Here is a 26,265-nt window from a genome sequence, read left to right on the forward strand (position 1 = left end):
GAAACAGGTGAGAACAGTTTAGAACAGGCGAGAAACAGGTGAGAACAGGTGAGAACAGGTGAGGAACAGGTGAGAACAGGTGAGAAACAGGTGAGACACAGGTGAGAAACAGGTGAGACACAGGTGAGAAACAGGTGAGAACAGGTGAGAACAGGTGAGAACAGGTGAGGACAGGTGGAAACAGGTGAGAAACAGGTGACAACAGGTGAGAAACAGGTGAGACCAGCTGAGAATAGGTGAGAACAGGTGAGAAACAGGTGAGAACAGGTGAGAACAGGTCTTAACAGGTGAGAAACAGGTGAGAACAGGTGAGAACAGGTGAGAACAGGTCTTAACAGGTGAGAAACAGGTGAGAACAGGTGAGAACAGGTGAGAACAGGTGAGAACAGGTGAGAAACAGGTGAGAAACAGGTGAGAACAGGTGAGAACAGGTGAGAACAGGTGAGAAACAGGTGAAAACAGGTGAGAACAGGTCTTAACAGGTGAGAACAGGGGAGAACAGGTGAGAACAGGTGAGAAACAGGTGAGAAACAGGTGAGAACAGGTGAGAACAGGTGAGAACAGGTGAGAAACAGGTGAGAACAGGTGAGAACAGGTGAGAAACAGGTGAGAACAGGTGAGAAACAGGTGAGAACAGGTGAGAACAGGTGAGAAACAGGTGAGAACAGGTGAGAAACAGGTGAGAAATAGGTGAGAACAGGTGAGAAACAGGTGAGAACAGGTCAGAACAGGTGAGGAACAGGTGAGAACAGGTGAGAACAGGTGAGAACAGGTGAGAAACAGGTGAGAAACAGGTGAAAACAGGTGAGAAACAGGTGAGAACAGGTGAGAAACAGGTGAGAACAGGTGAGAAACAGGTGAGAACAGGTGAGAACAGGTGAGAACAGGTGAGAAACAGGTGAGAACAGGTGAGAACAGGTGAGAACAGGTGAGACAGGTGAGAAACAGGTGAGAACAGGTGAGGACAGGTGGAAACAGGTGAGAAACAGGTGACAACAGGTGAGAAACAGGTGAGACCAGCTGAGAACAGGTGAGAACAGGTGAGAAACAGGTGAGAACAGGTGAGAACAGGTGAGCACAGGTGAGAACAGGTGAGAAACAGGTGAGAACAGGTGAGAACAGGTGAGAAACAGGTGAGACAGGTGAGAACAGGTGAGAAAGACAGGTGAGACAGGTGAGAACAGGTGAGAAACAGGTGAGACACAGGTGAAAAACAGGTGAAAACAGGTGAGAACAGGTGAGAAACAGGTGAGAACAGGTGAAAAACAGGTGAGAACAGGTGAGAAACAGGTGAGACACAGGTGAGAAACAGGTGAGAAACAGGTGAGAACAGGTGAGAACAGGTGAGAAACAGGTGAGAACAGGTCAGAACAGGTGAGGAACAGGTGAGAACAGGTGAGAACAGGTGAGAACAGGTGAGAACAGGTGAGAAACAGGTGAGAACAGTTTAGAACAGGCGAGAAACAGGTGAGAACAGGTGAGAACAGGTGAGGAACAGGTGAGAACAGGTGAGAACAGGTGAAAACAGGTGAGAACAGGTGAGAAACAGGTGAGACACAGGTGAGAAACAGGTGAGAACAGGTGAGAAAAAGGTGAGACACAGGTGAGAAACAGGTGAGAACAGGTGAGAACAGGTGAGAAACAGGTGAGAACAGGTGAGAAACAGGTGAGAAGAGGTCAGAACAGGTGAGGAACAGGTGAGAACAGGTGAGAAACAGGTGAGAACAGGTGAGAACAGGTGAGAAACAGGTGAGAACAGGTCAGAACAGGTGAGGAACAGGTGAGAACAGGTGAGAACAGGTGAGAAACAGGTGAGAACAGGTGAGAAACAGGTGAGAACAGGTGAGAACAGGTGAGAACAGGTGAACAATAGGTGAGAACAGGTGAGAACAGGTGAGAAACAGGTGAGAACAGGTGAGAACAGGTGAGAAATAGGTGAGAACAGGTGAGAACCAGGTGAGAACAGGTGAGAAATAGGTGAGAACAGGTGAGAACAGGTGAGAACAGGTGAGAAACAGGTGAGAAACAGGTGAGAACAGGTGAGAACAGGTGAGAAACAGGTGAGAAACAGGTGAGAAACAGGTGAGAAACAGGTGAGAACAGGTGAGAAACAGGTGAGAAACAGGTGAGAACAGGTGAGAAACAGGTGAAAACAGGTGAGAACAGGTGAGAACAGGTGAGAAACAGGTGAAAACAGGTGAGAACAGGTGAGAACAGGTGAGAACAGGTGAGAACAGGTGAGAACAGGTGAGAAACAGGTGAGAAACAGGTGAAAACAGGTGAGAAACAGGTGAGAACAGGTGAGAAACAGGTGAGAACAGGTGAGAAACAGGTGAGAACAGGTGAGAACAGGTGAGAACAGGTGAGAAACAGGTGAGAACAGGTGAGAACAGGTGAGAACAGGTGAGGACAGGTGGAAACAGGTGAGAAACAGGTGACAACAGGTGAGAAACAGGTGAGACCAGCTGAGAACAGGTGAGAACAGGTGAGAAACAGGTGAGAACAGGTGAGAACAGGTGAGCACAGGTGAGAACAGGTGAGAAACAGGTGAGAACAGGTGAGAAACAGGTGAGACAGGTGAGAACAGGTGAGAAACACAGGTGAGACAGGTGAGAACAGGTGAGAAACAGGTGAGACACAGGTGAAAAACAGGTGAAAACAGGTGAGAACAGGTGAGAAACAGGTGAGAACAGGTGAAAAACAGGTGAGAACAGGTGAGAAACAGGTGAGACACAGGTGAGAAACAGGTGAGAAACAGGTGAGAACAGGTGAGAACAGGTGAGAAACAGGTGAGAACAGGTGAGAACAGGTGAGAAACAGGTGAGAACAGGTCAGAACAGGTGAGAACAGGTGAGAACAGGTGAGAACAGGTGAGAAACAGGTGAGAACAGTTTAGAACAGGCGAGAAACAGGTGAGAACAGGTGAGAACAGGTGAGGAACAGGTGAGAACAGGTGAGAACAGGTGAAAACAGGTGAGAACAGGTGAGAAACAGGTGAGACACAGGTGAGAAACAGGTGAGAACAGGTGAGAAACAGGTGAGACACAGGTGAGAAACAGGTGAGAACAGGTGAGAACAGGTGAGAAACAGGTGAGAACAGGTGAGAAACAGGTGAGAAGAGGTCAGAACAGGTGAGGAACAGGTGAGAACAGGTGAGAAACAGGTGAGAACAGGTGAGAACAGGTGAGAAACAGGTGAGAACAGGTCAGAACAGGTGAGGAACAGGTGAGAACAGGTGAGAACAGGTGAGAAACAGGTGAGAACAGGTGAGAAACAGGTGAGAACAGGTGAGAAACAGGTGAGAACAGGTGAGAACAGGTGAGAACAGGTGAACAATAGGTGAGAACAGGTGAGAACAGGTGAGAACAGGTGAGAAACAGGTGAGAACAGGTGAGAACAGGTGAGAAATAGGTGAGAACAGGTGAGAACCAGGTGAGAACAGGTGAGAAATAGGTGAGAACAGGTGAGAACAGGTGAGAACAGGTGAGAAACAGGTGAGAAACAGGTGAGAACAGGTGAGAAACAGGTGAGAAACAGGTGAGAAACAGGTGAGAAACAGGTGAGAAACAGGTGAGAACAGGTGAGAAACAGGTGAGAAACAGTGAGAATAGGTGAGAACAGGTGAGAACAGGTGAGAAACAGGTGAGAACAGGTGAGAACAGGTGAGAACAGGTGAGAAACAGGTGAGAAACAGGTGAGAACAGGTGAGGACAGGTGGAAACAGGTGAGAAACAGGTGACAACAGGTGAGAAAGACAGGTGAGAACAGGTGAGAACAGGTGAGAAACAGGTGAGAAACAGGTGAGAAACAGGTGAGAACAGGTGAGAAACAGGTGAAAACAGGTGAGAACAGGTGAGAACAGGTGAGAAACAGGTGAAAACAGGTGAGAACAGGTGAGAAACAGGTGAGAAACAGGTGAGAACAGGTGAGAAACAGGTGAAAACAGGTGAGAACAGGTGAGAAACAGGTGAAAACAGGTGAGAACAGGTCTTAACAGGTGAGAACAGGGGAGAACAGGTGAGAACAGGTGAGAAACAGGTGAGAAACAGGTGAGAACAGGTGAGAACAGGTGAGAAACAGGTGAGAACAGGTGAGAAACAGGTGAGAACAGGTGAGAAACAGGTGAGAACAGGTGAGAACAGGTGAGAACAGGTGAGAAACAGGTGAGAAATAGGTGAGAACAGGTGAGAAACAGGTGAGAACAGGTCAGAACAGGTGAGGAACAGGTGAGAACAGGTGAGAACAGGTGAGAACAGGTGAGAAACAGGTGAAAAACAGGTGAAAACAGGTGAGAAACAGGTGAGAACAGGTGAGAAACAGGTGAGAACAGGTGAGAAACAGGTGAGAACAGGTGAGAACAGGTGAGAAACAGGTGAGAAACAGGTGAGAACAGGTGAGAACAGGTGAGAACAGGTGAGACAGGTGAGAAACAGGTGAGAACAGGTGAGGACAGGTGGAAACAGGTGAGAAACAGGTGACAACAGGTGAGAAACAGGTGAGACCAGCTGAGAACAGGTGAGAACAGGTGAGAAACAGGTGAGAACAGGTGAGAACAGGTGAGCACAGGTGAGAACAGGTGAGAAACAGGTGAGAACAGGTGAGAACAGGTGAGAAACAGGTGAGACAGGTGAGAACAGGTGAGAAAGACAGGTGAGACAGGTGAGGACAGGTGAGAACAGGTGAGAAACAGGTGAGACACAGGTGAAAAACAGGTGAAAACAGGTGAGAACAGGTGAGAAACAGGTGAGACACAGGTGAAAAACAGGTGAGAACAGGTGAGAAACAGGTGAGACACAGGTGAGAAACAGGTGAGAAACAGGTGAGAACAGGTGAGAACAGGTGAGAAACAGGTGAGAACAGGTGAGAAACAGGTGAGAACAGGTCAGAACAGGTGAGGAACAGGTGAGAACAGGTGAGAACAGGTGAGAACAGGTGAGAACAGGTGAGAAACAGGTGAGAACAGTTTAGAACAGGCGAGAAACAGGTGAGAACAGGTGAGAACAGGTGAGGAACAGGTGAGAACAGGTGAGAAACAGGTGAGACACAGGTGAGAACAGGTGAGACACAGGTGAGAAACAGGTGAGAACAGGTGAGAACAGGTGAGAACAGGTGAGGACAGGTGGAAACAGGTGAGAAACAGGTGACAACAGGTGAGAAACAGGTGAGACCAGCTGAGAATAGGTGAGAACAGGTGAGAAACAGGTGAGAACAGGTGAGAACAGGTGAGCACAGGTGAGAACAGGTGAGAAACAGGTGAGAACAGGTGAGAACAGGTGAGAACAGGTGAGAAACAGGTGAGAAACAGGTGAGAACAGGTGAGAAACAGGTGAAAACAGGTGAGAACAGGTGAGAACAGGTGAGAAACAGGTGAAAACAGGTGAGAACAGGTCTTAACAGGTGAGAACAGGGGAGAACAGGTGAGAACAGGTGAGAAACAGGTGAGAAACAGGTGAGAACAGGTGAGAACAGGTGAGAACAGGTGAGAACAGGTGAGAAACAGGTGAGAACAGGTGAGAAACAGGTGAGAACAGGTGAGAAACAAATGAGAACAGGTGAGAACAGGTGAGAAACAGGTGAGAACAGGTGAGAAACAGGTGAGAAATAGGTGAGAACAGGTGAGAAACAGGTGAGAACAGGTCAGAACAGGTGAGGAACAGGTGAGAACAGGTGAGAACAGGTGAGAACAGGTGAGAACAGGTGAGAAACAGGTGAGAAACAGGTGAAAACAGGTGAGAAACAGGTGAGAACAGGTGAGAAACAGGTGAGAACAGGTGAGAACAGGTGAGAAACAGGTGAGAACAGGTGAGAACAGGTGAGAACAGGTGAGACAGGTGAGAAACAGGTGAGAACAGGTGAGAACAGGTGAGAAACAGGTGAGACAGGTGAGAACAGGTGAGAAAGACAGGTGAGACAGGTGAGGACAGGTGAGAACAGGTGAGAAACAGGTGAGACACAGGTGAAAAACAGGTGAAAACAGGTGAGAACAGGTGAGAAACAGGTGAGACACAGGTGAAAAACAGGTGAGAACAGGTGAGAAACAGGTGAGACACAGGTGAGAAACAGGTGAGAACAGGTGAGAACAGGTGAGAAACAGGTGAGAACAGGTGAGAACAGGTGAGAAACAGGTGAGAACAGGTCAGAACAGGTGAGGAACAGGTGAGAACAGGTGAGAACAGGTGAGAACAGGTGAGAACAGGTGAGAAACAGGTGAGAACAGTTTAGAACAGGCGAGAAACAGGTGAGAACAGGTGAGAACAGGTGAGGAACAGGTGAGAACAGGTGAGAAACAGGTGAGACACAGGTGAGAAACAGGTGAGACACAGGTGAGAAACAGGTGAGAACAGGTGAGAACAGGTGAGAACAGGTGAGGACAGGTGGAAACAGGTGAGAAACAGGTGACAACAGGTGAGAAACAGGTGAGACCAGCTGAGAATAGGTGAGAACAGGTGAGAAACAGGTGAGAACAGGTGAGAACAGGTCTTAACAGGTGAGAAACAGGTGAGAACAGGTGAGAACAGGTGAGAACAGGTCTTAACAGGTGAGAAACAGGTGAGAACAGGTGAGAACAGGTGAGAACAGGTGAGAACAGGTGAGAAACAGGTGAGAAACAGGTGAGAACAGGTGAGAACAGGTGAGAACAGGTGAGAAACAGGTGAAAACAGGTGAGAACAGGTCTTAACAGGTGAGAACAGGGGAGAACAGGTGAGAACAGGTGAGAAACAGGTGAGAAACAGGTGAGAACAGGTGAGAACAGGTGAGAACAGGTGAGAAACAGGTGAGAACAGGTGAGAACAGGTGAGAAACAGGTGAGAACAGGTGAGAAACAGGTGAGAACAGGTGAGAACAGGTGAGAAACAGGTGAGAACAGGTGAGAAACAGGTGAGAAATAGGTGAGAACAGGTGAGAAACAGGTGAGAACAGGTCAGAACAGGTGAGGAACAGGTGAGAACAGGTGAGAACAGGTGAGAACAGGTGAGAACAGGTGAGAAACAGGTGAGAAACAGGTGAAAACAGGTGAGAAACAGGTGAGAACAGGTGAGAAACAGGTGAGAACAGGTGAGAAACAGGTGAGAACAGGTGAGAACAGGTGAGAACAGGTGAGAAACAGGTGAGAACAGGTGAGAACAGGTGAGAACAGGTGAGACAGGTGAGAAACAGGTGAGAACAGGTGAGGACAGGTGGAAACAGGTGAGAAACAGGTGACAACAGGTGAGAAACAGGTGAGACCAGCTGAGAACAGGTGAGAACAGGTGAGAAACAGGTGAGAACAGGTGAGAACAGGTGAGCACAGGTGAGAACAGGTGAGAAACAGGTGAGAACAGGTGAGAACAGGTGAGAAACAGGTGAGACAGGTGAGAACAGGTGAGAAAGACAGGTGAGACAGGTGAGAACAGGTGAGAAACAGGTGAGACACAGGTGAAAAACAGGTGAAAACAGGTGAGAACAGGTGAGAAACAGGTGAGAACAGGTGAAAAACAGGTGAGAACAGGTGAGAAACAGGTGAGACACAGGTGAGAAACAGGTGAGAAACAGGTGAGAACAGGTGAGAACAGGTGAGAAACAGGTGAGAACAGGTCAGAACAGGTGAGGAACAGGTGAGAACAGGTGAGAACAGGTGAGAACAGGTGAGAACAGGTGAGAAACAGGTGAGAACAGTTTAGAACAGGCGAGAAACAGGTGAGAACAGGTGAGAACAGGTGAGGAACAGGTGAGAACAGGTGAGAACAGGTGAAAACAGGTGAGAACAGGTGAGAAACAGGTGAGACACAGGTGAGAAACAGGTGAGAACAGGTGAGAAAAAGGTGAGACACAGGTGAGAAACAGGTGAGAACAGGTGAGAACAGGTGAGAAACAGGTGAGAACAGGTGAGAAACAGGTGAGAAGAGGTCAGAACAGGTGAGGAACAGGTGAGAACAGGTGAGAAACAGGTGAGAACAGGTGAGAACAGGTGAGAAACAGGTGAGAACAGGTCAGAACAGGTGAGGAACAGGTGAGAACAGGTGAGAACAGGTGAGAAACAGGTGAGAACAGGTGAGAAACAGGTGAGAACAGGTGAGAACAGGTGAGAACAGGTGAACAATAGGTGAGAACAGGTGAGAACAGGTGAGAACAGGTGAGAAACAGGTGAGAACAGGTGAGAACAGGTGAGAAATAGGTGAGAACAGGTGAGAACCAGGTGAGAACAGGTGAGAAATAGGTGAGAACAGGTGAGAACAGGTGAGAACAGGTGAGAAACAGGTGAGAAACAGGTGAGAACAGGTGAGAACAGGTGAGAAACATGTGAGAAACAGGTGAGAAACAGGTGAGAAACAGGTGAGAACAGGTGAGAAACAGGTGAGAAACAGGTGAGAACAGGTGAGAAACAGGTGAAAACAGGTGAGAACAGGTGAGAACAGGTGAGAAACAGGTGAAAACAGGTGAGAACAGGTGAGAAACAGGTGAGAAACAGGTGAGAACAGGTGAGAAACAGGTGAAAACAGGTGAGAACAGGTGAGAACAGGTGAGAAACAGGTGAAAACAGGTGAGAACAGGTCTTAACAGGTGAGAACAGGGGAGAACAGGTGAGAACAGGTGAGAAACAGGTGAGAAACAGGTGAGAACAGGTGAGAAACAGGTGAGAACAGGTGAGAAACAGGTGAGAACAGGTGAGAAACAGGTGAGAACAGGTGAGAACAGGTGAGAAACAGGTGAGAACAGGTGAGAAACAGGTGAGAAATAGGTGAGAACAGGTGAGAAACAGGTGAGAACAGGTCAGAACAGGTGAGGAACAGGTGAGAACAGGTGAGAACAGGTGAGAACAGGTGAGAACAGGTGAGAAACAGGTGAGAAACAGGTGAAAACAGGTGAGAAACAGGTGAGAACAGGTGAGAAACAGGTGAGAACAGGTGAGAAACAGGTGAGAACAGGTGAGAACAGGTGAGAACAGGTGAGAAACAGGTGAGAACAGGTGAGAACAGGTGAGAACAGGTGAGAACAGGTGAGACAGGTGAGAAACAGGTGAGAACAGGTGAGGACAGGTGGAAACAGGTGAGAACAGGTGAGAACAGGTGAGAAACAGGTGAGAACAGGTGAGAAACAGGTGAGAAGAGGTCAGAACAGGTGAGGAACAGGTGAGAACAGGTGAGAAACAGGTGAGAACAGGTGAGAACAGGTGAGAAACAGGTGAAAACAGGTGAGAACAGGTCTTAACAGGTGAGAACAGGGGAGAACAGGTGAGAACAGGTGAGAAACAGGTGAGAAACAGGTGAGAACAGGTGAGAAACAGGTGAGAACAGGTGAGAAACAGGTGAGAACAGGTGAGAAACAGGTGAGAACAGGTGAGAACAGGTGAGAAACAGGTGAGAACAGGTGAGAAACAGGTGAGAAATAGGTGAGAACAGGTGAGAAACAGGTGAGAACAGGTCAGAACAGGTGAGGAACAGGTGAGAACAGGTGAGAACAGGTGAGAACAGGTGAGAACAGGTGAGAAACAGGTGAGAAACAGGTGAAAACAGGTGAGAAACAGGTGAGAACAGGTGAGAAACAGGTGAGAACAGGTGAGAAACAGGTGAGAACAGGTGAGAACAGGTGAGAACAGGTGAGAAACAGGTGAGAACAGGTGAGAACAGGTGAGAACAGGTGAGAACAGGTGAGACAGGTGAGAAACAGGTGAGAACAGGTGAGGACAGGTGGAAACAGGTGAGAACAGGTGAGAAACAGGTGAGACACAGGTGAAAAACAGGTGAAAACAGGTGAGAACAGGTGAGAAACAGGTGAGACACAGGTGAAAAACAGGTGAGAACAGGTGAGAAACAGGTGAGACACAGGTGAGAAACAGGTGAGAACAGGTGAGAACAGGTGAGAAACAGGTGAGAACAGGTGAGAACAGGTGAGAAACAGGTGAGAACAGGTCAGAACAGGTGAGGAACAGGTGAGAACAGGTGAGAACAGGTGAGAACAGGTGAGAACAGGTGAGAAACAGGTGAGAACAGTTTAGAACAGGCGAGAAACAGGTGAGAACAGGTGAGAACAGGTGAGGAACAGGTGAGAACAGGTGAGAAACAGGTGAGACACAGGTGAGAAACAGGTGAGACACAGGTGAGAAACAGGTGAGAACAGGTGAGAACAGGTGAGAACAGGTGAGGACAGGTGGAAACAGGTGAGAAACAGGTGACAACAGGTGAGAAACAGGTGAGACCAGCTGAGAATAGGTGAGAACAGGTGAGAAACAGGTGAGAACAGGTGAGAACAGGTCTTAACAGGTGAGAAACAGGTGAGAACAGGTGAGAACAGGTGAGAACAGGTCTTAACAGGTGAGAAACAGGTGAGAACAGGTGAGAACAGGTGAGAACAGGTGAGAACAGGTGAGAAACAGGTGAGAAACAGGTGAGAACAGGTGAGAACAGGTGAGAACAGGTGAGAAACAGGTGAAAACAGGTGAGAACAGGTCTTAACAGGTGAGAACAGGGGAGAACAGGTGAGAACAGGTGAGAAACAGGTGAGAAACAGGTGAGAACAGGTGAGAACAGGTGAGAACAGGTGAGAAACAGGTGAGAACAGGTGAGAACAGGTGAGAAACAGGTGAGAACAGGTGAGAAACAGGTGAGAACAGGTGAGAACAGGTGAGAAACAGGTGAGAACAGGTGAGAAACAGGTGAGAAATAGGTGAGAACAGGTGAGAAACAGGTGAGAACAGGTCAGAACAGGTGAGGAACAGGTGAGAACAGGTGAGAACAGGTGAGAACAGGTGAGAACAGGTGAGAAACAGGTGAGAAACAGGTGAAAACAGGTGAGAAACAGGTGAGAACAGGTGAGAAACAGGTGAGAACAGGTGAGAAACAGGTGAGAACAGGTGAGAACAGGTGAGAACAGGTGAGAAACAGGTGAGAACAGGTGAGAACAGGTGAGAACAGGTGAGACAGGTGAGAAACAGGTGAGAACAGGTGAGGACAGGTGGAAACAGGTGAGAAACAGGTGACAACAGGTGAGAAACAGGTGAGACCAGCTGAGAACAGGTGAGAACAGGTGAGAAACAGGTGAGAACAGGTGAGAACAGGTGAGCACAGGTGAGAACAGGTGAGAAACAGGTGAGAACAGGTGAGAACAGGTGAGAAACAGGTGAGACAGGTGAGAACAGGTGAGAAAGACAGGTGAGACAGGTGAGAACAGGTGAGAAACAGGTGAGACACAGGTGAAAAACAGGTGAAAACAGGTGAGAACAGGTGAGAAACAGGTGAGAACAGGTGAAAAACAGGTGAGAACAGGTGAGAAACAGGTGAGACACAGGTGAGAAACAGGTGAGAAACAGGTGAGAACAGGTGAGAACAGGTGAGAAACAGGTGAGAACAGGTCAGAACAGGTGAGGAACAGGTGAGAACAGGTGAGAACAGGTGAGAACAGGTGAGAACAGGTGAGAAACAGGTGAGAACAGTTTAGAACAGGCGAGAAACAGGTGAGAACAGGTGAGAACAGGTGAGGAACAGGTGAGAACAGGTGAGAACAGGTGAAAACAGGTGAGAACAGGTGAGAAACAGGTGAGACACAGGTGAGAAACAGGTGAGAACAGGTGAGAAAAAGGTGAGACACAGGTGAGAAACAGGTGAGAACAGGTGAGAACAGGTGAGAAACAGGTGAGAACAGGTGAGAAACAGGTGAGAAGAGGTCAGAACAGGTGAGGAACAGGTGAGAACAGGTGAGAAACAGGTGAGAACAGGTGAGAACAGGTGAGAAACAGGTGAGAACAGGTCAGAACAGGTGAGGAACAGGTGAGAACAGGTGAGAACAGGTGAGAAACAGGTGAGAACAGGTGAGAAACAGGTGAGAACAGGTGAGAACAGGTGAGAACAGGTGAACAATAGGTGAGAACAGGTGAGAACAGGTGAGAACAGGTGAGAAACAGGTGAGAACAGGTGAGAACAGGTGAGAAATAGGTGAGAACAGGTGAGAACCAGGTGAGAACAGGTGAGAAATAGGTGAGAACAGGTGAGAACAGGTGAGAACAGGTGAGAAACAGGTGAGAAACAGGTGAGAACAGGTGAGAACAGGTGAGAAACATGTGAGAAACAGGTGAGAAACAGGTGAGAAACAGGTGAGAACAGGTGAGAAACAGGTGAGAAACAGGTGAGAACAGGTGAGAAACAGGTGAAAACAGGTGAGAACAGGTGAGAACAGGTGAGAAACAGGTGAAAACAGGTGAGAACAGGTGAGAAACAGGTGAGAAACAGGTGAGAACAGGTGAGAAACAGGTGAAAACAGGTGAGAACAGGTGAGAACAGGTGAGAAACAGGTGAAAACAGGTGAGAACAGGTCTTAACAGGTGAGAACAGGGGAGAACAGGTGAGAACAGGTGAGAAACAGGTGAGAAACAGGTGAGAACAGGTGAGAAACAGGTGAGAACAGGTGAGAAACAGGTGAGAACAGGTGAGAAACAGGTGAGAACAGGTGAGAACAGGTGAGAAACAGGTGAGAACAGGTGAGAAACAGGTGAGAAATAGGTGAGAACAGGTGAGAAACAGGTGAGAACAGGTCAGAACAGGTGAGGAACAGGTGAGAACAGGTGAGAACAGGTGAGAACAGGTGAGAACAGGTGAGAAACAGGTGAGAAACAGGTGAAAACAGGTGAGAAACAGGTGAGAACAGGTGAGAAACAGGTGAGAACAGGTGAGAAACAGGTGAGAACAGGTGAGAACAGGTGAGAACAGGTGAGAAACAGGTGAGAACAGGTGAGAACAGGTGAGAACAGGTGAGAACAGGTGAGACAGGTGAGAAACAGGTGAGAACAGGTGAGGACAGGTGGAAACAGGTGAGAACAGGTGAGAACAGGTGAGAAACAGGTGAGAACAGGTGAGAAACAGGTGAGAAGAGGTCAGAACAGGTGAGGAACAGGTGAGAACAGGTGAGAAACAGGTGAGAACAGGTGAGAACAGGTGAGAAACAGGTGAAAACAGGTGAGAACAGGTCTTAACAGGTGAGAACAGGGGAGAACAGGTGAGAACAGGTGAGAAACAGGTGAGAAACAGGTGAGAACAGGTGAGAAACAGGTGAGAACAGGTGAGAAACAGGTGAGAACAGGTGAGAAACAGGTGAGAACAGGTGAGAACAGGTGAGAAACAGGTGAGAACAGGTGAGAAACAGGTGAGAAATAGGTGAGAACAGGTGAGAAACAGGTGAGAACAGGTCAGAACAGGTGAGGAACAGGTGAGAACAGGTGAGAACAGGTGAGAACAGGTGAGAACAGGTGAGAAACAGGTGAGAAACAGGTGAAAACAGGTGAGAAACAGGTGAGAACAGGTGAGAAACAGGTGAGAACAGGTGAGAAACAGGTGAGAACAGGTGAGAACAGGTGAGAACAGGTGAGAAACAGGTGAGAACAGGTGAGAACAGGTGAGAACAGGTGAGAACAGGTGAGACAGGTGAGAAACAGGTGAGAACAGGTGAGGACAGGTGGAAACAGGTGAGAAACAGGTGACAACAGGTGAGAAACAGGTGAGACCAGCTGAGAACAGGTGAGAAACAGGTGAGAACAGGTGAGAACAGGTGAGCACAGGTGAGAACAGGTGAGAAACAGGTGAGAACAGGTGAGAACAGGTGAGAAACAGGTGAGACAGGTGAGAACAGGTGAGAAAGACAGGTGAGACAGGTGAGGACAGGTGAAAACAGGTGAGAAACAGGTGAGACACAGGTGAAAAACAGGTGAAAACAGGTGAGAACAGGTGAGAAACAGGTGAGACACAGGTGAAAAACAGGTGAGAACAGGTGAGAAACAGGTGAGACACAGGTGAGAAACAGGTGAGAAACAGGTGAGAACAGGTGAGAACAGGTGAGAAACAGGTGAGAACAGGTCAGAACAGGTGAGGAACAGGTGAGAACAGGTGAGAACAGGTGAGAACAGGTGAGAACAGGTGAGAACAGGTGAGAAACAGGTGAGAACAGTTTAGAACAGGCGAGAAACAGGTGAGAACAGGTGAGGAACAGGTGAGAACAGGTGAGAACAGGTGAAAACAGGTGAGAACAGGTGAGAAACAGGTGAGACACAGGTGAGAAACAGGTGAGAACAGGTGAGAAACAGGTGAGACACAGGTGAGAAACAGGTGAGAACAGGTGAGAACAGGTGAGAACAGGTGAGGACAGGTGGAAACAGGTGAGAAACAGGTGACAACAGGTGAGAAACAGGTGAGACCAGCTGAGAACAGGTGAGAACAGGTGAGAAACAGGTGAGAACAGGTGAGAACAGGTGAGCACAGGTGAGAACAGGTGAGAAACAGGTGAGAACAGGTGAGAACAGGTGAGAACAGGTGAGAAACAGGTGAGAAACAGGTGAGAACAGGTGAGAAACAGGTGAAAACAGGTGAGAACAGGTGAGAACAGGTGAGAAACAGGTGAAAACAGGTGAGAACAGGTCTTAACAGGTGAGAACAGGGGAGAACAGGTGAGAACAGGTGAGAAACAGGTGAGAACAGGTGAGAACAGGTGAGAAACAGGTGAGAACAGGCGAGAACAGGTGAGAAACAGGTGAGAACAGGTGAGAAACAGGTGAGAACAGGTGAGAACAGGTGAGAAACAGGTGAGAACAGGTGAGAAACAGGTGAGAAATAGGTGAGAACAGGTGAGAAACAGGTGAGAACAGGTCAGAACAGGTGAGAACAGGTGAGAACAGGTGAGAACAGGTGAGAAACAGGTGAGAAACAGGTGAAAACAGGTGAGAAACAGGTGAGAACAGGTGAGAAACAGGTGAGAACAGGTGAGAAACAGGTGAGAACAGGTGAGAACAGGTGAGAACAGGTGAGAACAGGTGAGAAACAGGTGAGAACAGGTGAGAACAGGTGAGAACAGGTGAGACAGGTGAGAAACAGGTGAGAACAGGTGAGGACAGGTGGAAACAGGTGAGAAACAGGTGACAACAGGTGAGAAACAGGTGAGACCAGCTGAGAACAGGTGAGAACAGGTGAGAAACAGGTGAGAACAGGTGAGAACAGGTGAGCACAGGTGAGAACAGGTGAGAAACAGGTGAGAACAGGTGAGAACAGGTGAGAAACAGGTGAGACAGGTGAGAACAGGTGAGAAAGACAGGTGAGACAGGTGAGGACAGGTGAAAACAGGTGAGAACAGGTGAGAAACAGGTGAGACACAGGTGAAAAACAGGCGAAAACAGGTGAGAACAGGTGAGAAACAGGTGAGACACAGGTGAAAAACAGGTGAGAACAGGTGAGAAACAGGTGAGACACAGGTGAGAAACAGGTGAGAAACAGGTGAGAACAGGTGAGAACAGGTGAGAAACAGGTGAGAACAGGTGAGAACAGGTGAGAACAGGTGAGAACAGGTGAGAAACAGGTGAGAACAGTTTAGAACAGGCGAGAAACAGGTGAGAACAGGTGAGGAACAGGTGAGAACAGGTGAGAACAGGTGAAAACAGGTGAGAACAGGTGAGAAACAGGTGAGACACAGGTGAGAAACAGGTGAGAACAGGTGAGAAACAGGTGAGACACAGGTGAGAAACAGGTGAGAACAGGTGAGAACAGGTGAGAACAGGTGGAAACAGGTGAGAAACAGGTGACAACAGGTGAGAAACAGGTGAGAACAGGTGAGAAACAGGTGAGAACAGGTGAGAACAGGTGAGGAATAGGTGAGAACAGGTGAGGCAGACAGGTGAGACAGGTGAGAACAGGTGAGAAACAGGTGAGAACAGGTGAGAACAGGTGAGGAATAGGTGAGAACAGGTGAGGCAGACAGGTGAGACAGGTGAGAGTTACCTTGAGGAAAGAGTAGAGGCAGATGGACATCCAGTTGGTCAGCATCTTCTCAACAACCGTCTCTGTGCTGAAAGACAAACCAAAGATAAGGTGAGTCGGTCAAGGTACAGAACCAGGTCCATTTATCAGGAAACCCAGGTAAAAAAAGGGGTCCAAACTGCACCAACAGACAGCCAGATTCCAGAGTCCCAGAACCAGAGTCCTTCTTTGAGCTCAAAGAATAAAGCTCAAAGAAAAAAGCTCAAAGAATAAAGCTCAAAGAAATCTGAAACAATAAAGCTCAAAGAAAGCTTAAAGACTAAAGCTCAAATAAAGCTTAAAGACTAAAGCTCAAAGAAAGCTCAAAGAATAAAGCTCAAAGAAAGCTCAAATAATAAAGCTCAAAGAATAAAGCTCAAAGAATAAAGCTCAAAGAAAGCTCAAAGAATAAAGCTCAAAGAAAGCTCAAATAATAAAGCTCAAAGAATAAAGCTCAAAGAATAAAGCTCAAAGAATAAAGCTCAAAGAATAAAGCTCAAAGAAAGCTTAAAGAATAAAGCTCAAAGAATAAAGCTCAAAGAATAAAGCTCAAAGAAAGCTTAAAGAATAAAGCTCAAAGAATAAAGCTCAAAGAATAAAGCTCAAAGAAAGCTCAAAGAATAAAGCTGAAAGAAAGCTCAAAGAATAAAGCTCAAAGAAAGCTCAAAGAATAAAGCTCAAAGAAAATCCCGAACTAAGCAACATGGAGCTGTTTGTTCACTGAAAAACATAATGACAGTTTGAGGAAGCAGCAGATGTTGAAGGTCGGCTGAAGGTCAAACTCTCAGGATTTTAGCTCCTTGGAGGCAAACCTGTGAGAATCTTTAATGAAACAGCAGCTTTAAAACCTCAAAGGTTCGGCTGCTTCTTTATGTCTGAGGGTGTGTTAGTTTTACGTACCGGCGCAGCATGAGTTTGGGGTTTTTGTTCTTTATGTCTGAGGGTGTGTCAGTTTTACGTACCGGCGCAGCATGAGTTTGGGGTTTTTGTTCTTTATGTCTGAGGGTGTGTTAGTTTTACGTACCGGCGCAGCATGAGTTTGGGGTTTTTGTTCTTTATGTCTGAGGGTGTGTCAGTTTTACGTACCGGCGCAGCATGAGTTTGGGGTTCTTGGCCACGTACTGCTGCACCAGGTCCTGCAGCAGACTCTTCATCACCTCGGTGAAGTACTCCAGCTTATCGTGCAGAGCCATGGTCAGCAGGCTGGCCACGTACCCCCGGTCCCTCTGGGAGAAGCCCTGCTGGGCCTCCAGGGTGTGGATGAACTGGGGCAGACACAGAGGCACCGTCAGCTGAAGCTCTGACACACCTGTCACATGCACACCACGTGCATGTGCACAGCACCCACCCTGGTGAGGAACAGCCTGTTGTTCAGCAGGTTGTTCAGCTGATGGAGGCCCTGCTCCACCGTCTGCCTCCGGGACTCCGGCAGGTCCAGCTGCCGACTCAGCGGCGCCATCTGTTGGCCCGGGAAGAAGACTCGCTCTGCGTAGGTCCTGTAGTCCAGCAGGGGAAGTCCAGGTCCTCCTACGTCACTGCTCAGGTCCATCATCTCCGTCATCAGGTCTGAGAGGGAGAGGAGAAGAGCAGAAGAAGAGAAGAAGGTCTTAGGAACCAGAATAGGAGGGTTAACATCTGAGAAGCTGAACCAGACGTAGAAACATCTGAGCCATTCAGAACAGAAAGACGTAGAAACATCTGAACCATTCAGGGCAGAAAGATGTAGAAACATCTGAACCATTCAGAGCAGAAAGATGTAGAAACATCTGAACCATTCAGAGCAGAAAGATGTAGAAACATCTGAACCATTCAGAGCAGAAAGATGTAGAAACATCTGAACCATTCAGGGCAGAAAGATGTAGAAACATCTGAACCATTCAGAGCAGAAAGATGTAGAAACATCTGAACCATTCAGAACAGAAAGATGTAGAAACATCTGAACCATTCAGAGCAGAAAGATGTAGAAACATCTGAACCATTCAGGGCAGAAAGATGTAGAAACATCTGAACCATTCAGAGCAGAAAGATGTAGAAACATCTGAACCATTCAGAGCAGAAAGATGTAGAAACATCTGAACCATTCAGAACAGAAAGATGTAGAAACATCTGAACCATTCAGAGCAGAAAGATGTAGAAACATCTGAACCATTCAGGGCAGAAAGATGTAGAAACATCTGAACCATTCAGAGCAGAAAGATGTAGAAACATCTGAACCATTCAGAGCAGAAAGATGTAGAAACATCTGAACCATTCAGAGCAGAAAGATGTAGAAACATCTGAACCATTCAGAGCAGAAAGATGTAGAAACATCTGAACCATTCAGAGCAGAAAGATGTAGAAACATCTGAACCATTCAGAACAGAAAGATGTAGAAACATCTGAACCATTCAGAGCAGAAAGATGTAGAAACATCTGAACCATTCAGAGCAGAAAGATGTAGAAACATCTGAACCATTCAGGGCAGAAAGATGTAGAAACATCTGAATCATTCAGGGCAGAAAGATGTAGAAACATCTGAACCATTCAGAGCAGAAAGATGTAGAAACATCTGAACCATTCAGAGCAGAAAGATGTAGAAACATCTGAACCATTCAGAGCAGAAAGATGTAGAAACATCTGAACCATTCAGAGCAGAAAGATGTAGAAACATCTGAACCATTCAGAGCAGAAAGATGTAGAAACATCTGAACCATTCAGAGCAGAAAGATGTAGAAACATCTGAACCATTCAGGGCAGATAATAATATTAACACCACAAACGACATCACATGATTTTCACCGCCTGGCCACGGCCACGCCCTTTGAGATTTGAAAAAGTTGGCCAATGAATTTTTCCCCCCATGTCCTAAGAGTAACCTGGCCAAGTTTGAAGTCTGTAGCATTAAATCTGTAGGACAAGTTCGATCTTAAGCAAGGCGTGGAATCGGTCAAAAATGTCACAAAAACGCACTTTCCATCCAAAATGGCCGCCTTCCTGTGGACGTGGGACCATGGCGGCATGAGACTTTTTTGTGCGTCTGGGCATGATGAATGAGTGTACCGAATTTCGTCGTCCCACGCGAAACTAATCCTATTGCGGGCACCATTTTTAAGCATTATAGGGGGCGCTACAGAGTCAATGAGCGACTCCCAAAAATATAAAGTTTAGATTCTTTCATGTCGTCGACTGGCAGGTGGCGCTCGCAAAATTTCCTGAGTTTTCGCATACCTTTTGCAAAGAATAAGAATAATGGAGGAGAAAAATAATAAACCTTGCAGATACAATAGGGTCCTTGCAGCTTCACTGCTCGGTCCCTAATAATAAACCTTACAGATACAATAGGGTCCTTGCAGCTTCACTGCTCGGTCCATAATAATAAACCTTACAGATACATTAGGGTCCTTGCAGCTTCACTGCTCGGTCCCTAATAATAATAAACCTTACAGATACATTAGGGTCCTTGCAGCTTCACTGCTCGGTCCCTAATAATCAGTAGAAACAAACCTGTGAACTCTTTGCGGCACTGATCCCCGACGTTGATCTCCAGAGTCTCCAGCTGCAGCAGAACCTTCTTATAGTCTCTGAGAGCCTGTTTACTCTTCCTCCTGCAGGGGAAACAGAGCTGTGAGACGGGTGGATACAGACAGGTGGAGGGACGGGTGGAGACAGACAGGTGGAGGGACGGATGGAGACAGAAAGGTGGAGACAGACAGGTGGAGGGACGGGTGGAGACAGACAGGTGAAGGGACGGGTGGAGGGACGGGTGGAGACAGACAGGTGGAGGGACGGGTGGAGACAGACAGGTGGAGACAGACAGGTGGAGACAGAGGTGGAGGGACAGGTGGAGACAGACAGGTGGAGGGACAGGTGGAGACAGACAGGTGGAGGGACGGGTGGAGACAGACAGGTGGAGACAGACAGGTGGAGACGGACAGGTGGAGACAGACGGGTGGAGACGGACAGGTGGAGACAGACAGGTGGAGACGGACAGGTGGAGACAGACAGGTGGAGGGACGGGTGGAGACAGACAGGTGGAGACGGACAGGTGGAGACAGACGGGTGGAGGGACGGGTGGAGACAGACAGGTGGAGACAGACGGGTGGAGGGACGGGTGGAGACAGACAGGTGGAGACGGACAGGTGGAGACAGACGGGTGGAGGGACGGGTGGAGACAGACAGGTGGAGACAGACGGGTGGAGGGACGGGTGGAGGGACAGGTGGAGACAGTCAGGTGGAGACAGACAGGTGGAGGGACGGGTGGAGACAGACAGGTGGAGACGGACAGGTGGAGACAGACGGGTGGAGACAGACAGGTGGAGACAGACAGGTGGAGGGACGGGTGGAGGGACAGGTGGAGACAGACGGGTGGAGGGACGGGTGGAGACAGACAGGTGGAGACAGACGGGTGGAGGGACGGGTGGAGGGACAGGTGGAGACAGACGGGTGGAGGGACGGGTGGAGGGACAGGTGGAGACAGACAGGTGGAGACGGACAGGTGGAGACGGACAGGTGGAGGGACGGGTGGAGACAGACAGGTGGAGACAGCAAGTGGAGGGACGGGTGGAGACAGACGGGTGGAGACAGACAGGTGGAGACGGACAGGTGGAGACGGACAGGTGGAGACAGACGGGTGGAGACAGACAGGTGGAGACAGACGGGTGGAGGGACGGGTTAAGACAGACAAGTGGAGACGGACAGGTGGAGACAGAGGTGGAGGGACGGGTGGAGACAGACAGGTGGAGGGACAGGTGGAGACAGACAGGTGGAGACAGACAGGTGGAGACAGACAGGTGGAGGGACGGGTGGAGACAGACAGGTGGAGACAGCAAGTGGAGGGACGGGTGGAGACAGACGGGTGGAGACAGACAGGTGGAGGGACGGGTGGGGACAGACAGGTGGAGGGATGGGTGGAGACGGACAGGTGGAGACAGACGGGTGGAGACAGACAGGTGGAGAGAGACGGGTGGAGACAGACAGGTGGAGGCAGACAGGTGGAGGGACAGGTGGAGGGACGGGTGGAGGGACGGGTGGAGGGACGGTGGAGAAAGACAGGTGGAGGCAGACAGGTGGAGGGACAGGTGGAGGGACGGGTGGAGGGACGGGTGGAGACAGACAGGTGGAGACAGACGGGTGGAGCGACGGTGGAGACAGACAGGTGGAGACGGACAGGTGGAGACAGACAGGTGGAGGGACGGGTGGAGACAGACAGGTGGAGACAGACAGGTGGAGACAGAGGTGGAGGGATGGGTGGAGACAGACAGGTGGAGGGACAGGTGGAGACAGACAGGTGGAGACAGAGGTGGAGGGATGGGTGGAGACAGACAGGTGGAGACAGACAGGTGGAGGCAGACAGGTGGAGACAGAGGTGGAGGGATGGGTGGAGACAGACAGGTGGAGACAGACAGGTGGAGGCAGACAGGTGGAGGGACAGGTGGAGACAGACAGGTGGAGACAGACAGGTGGAGACAGACAGGTGGAGACAGACAGGTGGAGGGACGGGTGGAGACAGACAGGTGGAGACAGACAGGTGGAGACAGAGGTGGAGGGATGGGTGGAGACAGACAGGTGGAGACAGACAGGTGGAGGCAGACAGGTGGAGGGACAGGTGGAGACAGACGGGTGGAGGGACAGGTGGAGACAGACAGGTGGAGGGACAGGTGGAGACAGACGGGTGGAGGGACAGGTGGAGACAGACAGATGGAGACAGACAGGTGGAGGGACAGGTGGAGACAGACAGGTGGAGGGACGGGTGGAGACAGACAGGTGGAGACAGACAGGTGGAGACGGACAGGTGGAGACAGACGGGTGGAGACGGACAGGTGGAGACAGACAGGTGGAGACGGACAGGTGGAGACAGACAGGTGGAGGGACGGGTGGAGACAGACAGGTGGAGACGGACAGGTGGAGACAGACGGGTGGAGACAGACAGGTGGAGACAGCAAGTGGAGGGACGGGTGGAGACAGACGGGTGGAGACAGACAGGTGGAGACGGACAGGTGGAGACGGACAGGTGGAGACAGACGGGTGGAGACAGACAGGTGGAGACAGACGGGTGGAGGGACGGGTTAAGACAGACAAGTGGAGACGGACAGGTGGAGACAGAGGTGGAGGGACGGGTGGAGACAGACAGGTGGAGGGACAGGTGGAGACAGACAGGTGGAGACAGACAGGTGGAGACAGACAGGTGGAGGGACGGGTGGAGACAGACAGGTGGAGACAGCAAGTGGAGGGACGGGTGGAGACAGACGGGTGGAGACAGACAGGTGGAGGGACGGGTGGGGACAGACAGGTGGAGGGATGGGTGGAGACGGACAGGTGGAGACAGACGGGTGGAGACAGACAGGTGGAGAGAGACGGGTGGAGACAGACAGGTGGAGGCAGACAGGTGGAGGGACAGGTGGAGGGACGGGTGGAGGGACGGGTGGAGGGACGGTGGAGAAAGACAGGTGGAGGCAGACAGGTGGAGGGACAGGTGGAGGGACGGGTGGAGGGACGGGTGGAGACAGACAGGTGGAGACAGACGGGTGGAGCGACGGTGGAGACAGACAGGTGGAGACGGACAGGTGGAGACAGACAGGTGGAGGGACGGGTGGAGACAGACAGGTGGAGACAGACAGGTGGAGACAGAGGTGGAGGGATGGGTGGAGACAGACAGGTGGAGGGACAGGTGGAGACAGACAGGTGGAGACAGAGGTGGAGGGATGGGTGGAGACAGACAGGTGGAGACAGACAGGTGGAGGCAGACAGGTGGAGACAGAGGTGGAGGGATGGGTGGAGACAGACAGGTGGAGACAGACAGGTGGAGGCAGACAGGTGGAGGGACAGGTGGAGACAGACAGGTGGAGACAGACAGGTGGAGACAGACAGGTGGAGACAGACAGGTGGAGGGACGGGTGGAGACAGACAGGTGGAGACAGACAGGTGGAGACAGAGGTGGAGGGATGGGTGGAGACAGACAGGTGGAGACAGACAGGTGGAGGCAGACAGGTGGAGGGACAGGTGGAGACAGACGGGTGGAGGGACAGGTGGAGACAGACAGGTGGAGGGACAGGTGGAGACAGACGGGTGGAGGGACAGGTGGAGACAGACAGATGGAGACAGACAGGTGGAGACAGACAGGTGGAGGGACGGGTGGAGACAGACAGGTGGAGGGACGGTGGAGACAGACAGGTGGAGGGACAGGTGGAGACAGACAGATGGAGACAGACAGGTGGAGACAGACAGGTGGAGGGACGGGTGGAGACAGACAGGTGGAGGGACGGGTGGAGGGACGGGTGGAGACAGAGAGGTGGAGACGGACAGGTGGAGACAGACAGGTGGAGACAGACGGGTGGAGGGACGGGTGGGGGACGGGTGGGGGCAGAAGGGTGGATGCACACAGGTGGAGACAGACAGGTGGAGGGACGGGTGGAGGGACGGGTGGAGACAGACAGGTGGAGACATACGGGTGGAGGGACGGGTGGAGACAGACAGGTGGAGGGACGGGTGGAGACAGACAGGTGGAGGCAGACAGGTGGAGGGACAGGTGGAGACAGACGGGTGGAGGGACAGGTGGAGACAGACAGATGGAGACAGACAGGTGGAGACAGACAGGTGGAGACAGACGGGTGGAGGGACGGTGGAGACAGACAGGTGGAGGGACGGGTGGGGGCAGAAGGGTGGATGCACACAGGTGGAGACAGACAGGTGGAGGGACGGGTGGAGGGACGGGTGGAGACAGAGAGGTGGAGACGGACAGGTGGAGACAGACAGGTGGAGGGACGGGTGGAGGGACGGGTGGAGACAGACAGGTGGAGGGACGGGTGGAGGCAGAAGGGTGGATGCAGACAGGTGGAGACAGACAGGTGGAGGGACGGGTGAAGGGACGGTGGAGACAGACGGGTGGAGACAGACAGGTGGAGACAGACAGGTGGAGAGAGACAGGTGGAGGGACGGGTGGAGGCAGACAGGTGGAGGGACGGGTGGAGGGACGGGTGGAGACAGACAGGTGGAGACATACGGGTGGAGGGACGGGTGGAGACAGAGGTGGAGGGACGGTTGGAGACAGACAGGTGGAGACGGACAGGTGGAGACAGACAGGTGGAGGGACGGGTGGAGACAGAGGTGGAGGGACGGGTGGAGACAGACAGGTGGAGACAGACAGGTGGAGGGACGGGTGGAGACAGACAGGTGGAGACGGACAGGTGGAGGGACGGGTGGAGGGACGGGTGGAGACAGACAGGTGGAGACAGACAGGTGGAGGGACGGGTGGAGACAGACAAGTGGAGACAGACAGGTGGAGACAGACGGGTGGAGGGACGGGTGGGGACAGACAGGTGGAGACAGACAGGTGGAGGGACGGGTGGAGGCAGAAGGGTGGATGCAGACAGGTGGAGACAGACAGGTGGAGGGACGGGTGAAGGGACGGTGGAGACAGACGGGTGGAGACAGACAGGTGGAGACATACGGGTGGAGACAGACAGGTGGAGAGAGACAGGTGGAGGGACGGGTGGATGCAGACAGGTGGAGGGACGGGTGGAGGGACGGGTGGAGACAGACAGGTGGAGACATACGGGTGGAGGGACGGGTGGAGACAGAGGTGGAGGGACGGTTGGAGACAGACAGGTGGAGACGGACAGGTGGAGACAGACAGGTGGAGGGACGGGTGGAGACAGAGGTGGAGAGACGGGTGGAGACAGACAGGTGGAGACAGACAGGTGGAGGGACGGGTGGAGACAGACAGGTGGAGACGGACAGGTGGAGGGACGGGTGGAGGGACGGGTGGAGACAGACAGGTGGAGACAGACAGGTGGAGGGACGGGTGGAGACAGACAAGTGGAGACAGACAGGTGGAGACAGACGGGTGGAGGGACAGGTGGAGACAGACAGATGGAGACAGACAGGTGGAGACAGACAGGTGGAGGGACGGGTGGAGACAGACAGGTGGAGGGACGGTGGAGACAGACAGGTGGAGGGACAGGTGGAGACAGACAGATGGAGACAGACAGGTGGAGACAGACAGGTGGAGGGACGGGTGGAGGGACGGGTGGAGACAGAGAGGTGGAGACGGACAGGTGGAGACAGACAGGTGGAGACAGACGGGTGGAGGGACGGGTGGGGGCAGAAGGGTGGATGCACACAGGTGGAGACAGACAGGTGGAGGGACGGGTGAAGGGACGGTGGAGACAGACGGGTGGAGACAGACAGGTGGAGCGACGGTGGAGACAGACAGGTGGAGACGGACAGGTGGAGACGGACAGGTGGAGACAGACAGGTGGAGCGACGGTGGAGACAGACAGGTGGAGACGGACAGGTGGAGACGGACAGGTGGAGACAGACAGGTGGAGGGACGGGTGGAGACAGACAGGTGGAGACAGACAGGTGGAGACAGAGGTGGAGGGATGGGTGGAGACAGACAGGTGGAGGGACGGGTGGAGACAGACAGGTGGAGGCAGACAGGTGGAGGGACAGGTGGAGACAGACGGGTGGAGGGACAGGTGGAGACAGACAGGTGGAGACAGACAGGTGGAGACAGACGGGTGGAGGGACGGTGGAGACAGACAGGTGGAGGGACGGGTGGGGGCAGAAGGGTGGATGCACACAGGTGGAGACAGACAGGTGGAGGGACGGGTGGAGGGACGGGTGGAGACAGAGAGGTGGAGACGGACAGGTGGAGACAGACAGGTGGAGACAGACAGGTGGAGGGACGGGTGGAGGGACGGGTGGAGACAGACAGGTGGAGGGACGGGTGGAGGCAGAAGGGTGGATGCAGACAGGTGGAGACAGACAGGTGGAGGGACGGGTGAAGGGACGGTGGAGACAGACGGGTGGAGACAGACAGGTGGAGACATACGGGTGGAGACAGACAGGTGGAGAGAGACAGGTGGAGGGACGGGTGGAGGCAGACAGGTGGAGGGACGGGTGGAGGGACGGGTGGAGACAGACAGGTGGAGACATACGGGTGGAGGGACGGGTGGAGACAGAGGTGGAGGGACGGTTGGAGACAGACAGGTGGAGACGGACAGGTGGAGACAGACAGGTGGAGGGACGGGTGGAGACAGAGGTGGAGGGACGGGTGGAGACAGACAGGTGGAGACAGACAGGTGGAGGGACGGGTGGAGACAGACAGGTGGAGACGGACAGGTGGAGGGACGGGTGGAGGGACGGGTGGAGACAGACAGGTGGAGACAGACAGGTGGAGGGACGGGTGGAGACAGACAAGTGGAGACAGACAGGTGGAGACAGACGGGTGGAGGGACGGGTGGGGACAGACAGGTGGAGACAGACAGGTGGAGGGACGGGTGGAGGGACGGGTGGAGACAGACAGGTGGAGACAGACAGGTGGAGGGACGGGTGGAGACAGACAGGTGGAGACAGACAGGTGGAGGGACGGGTGGGGACAGACAGATGGAGACAGACAGGTGGAGGGACGGGTGGAGACAGACAGGTGAAGGGACGGGTGGGGACAGACAGGTGGAGACAGACAGGTGGAGGGACGGGTGGAGACAGACAGGTGGAGACAGACAGGTGGAGGGACGGGTGGAGACAGACAGGTGGAGGG

General features: G+C 51.5%; 1 protein-coding gene across 3 annotated transcripts in view; it reads right to left on the reverse strand.

The window, feature by feature from the left end:
- Nucleotides 1–26,265, reverse strand: part of plxnb3 (plexin B3) — a 153,573-nt gene that overhangs the window by 26,376 nt on the left and 100,932 nt on the right. For all 3 annotated transcript variants that reach the window (XM_075475875.1, XM_075475876.1, XM_075475877.1), the window contains 4 exons: nt 19,230–19,330; nt 17,095–17,312; nt 16,833–17,011; nt 15,729–15,795 (listed from right to left, as the gene is read on the reverse strand). In XM_075475875.1, the coding sequence (XP_075331990.1) occupies nt 15,729–15,795; nt 16,833–17,011; nt 17,095–17,312; nt 19,230–19,330 (565 nt within the window). The remainder of the gene's footprint in view (nt 1–15,728; nt 15,796–16,832; nt 17,012–17,094; nt 17,313–19,229; nt 19,331–26,265) is intronic.

This window comes from Odontesthes bonariensis, chromosome 10 (genome assembly GCF_027942865.1).
Source record: "Odontesthes bonariensis isolate fOdoBon6 chromosome 10, fOdoBon6.hap1, whole genome shotgun sequence".
NCBI classification, from domain to species: domain Eukaryota; kingdom Metazoa; phylum Chordata; class Actinopteri; order Atheriniformes; family Atherinopsidae; genus Odontesthes; species Odontesthes bonariensis.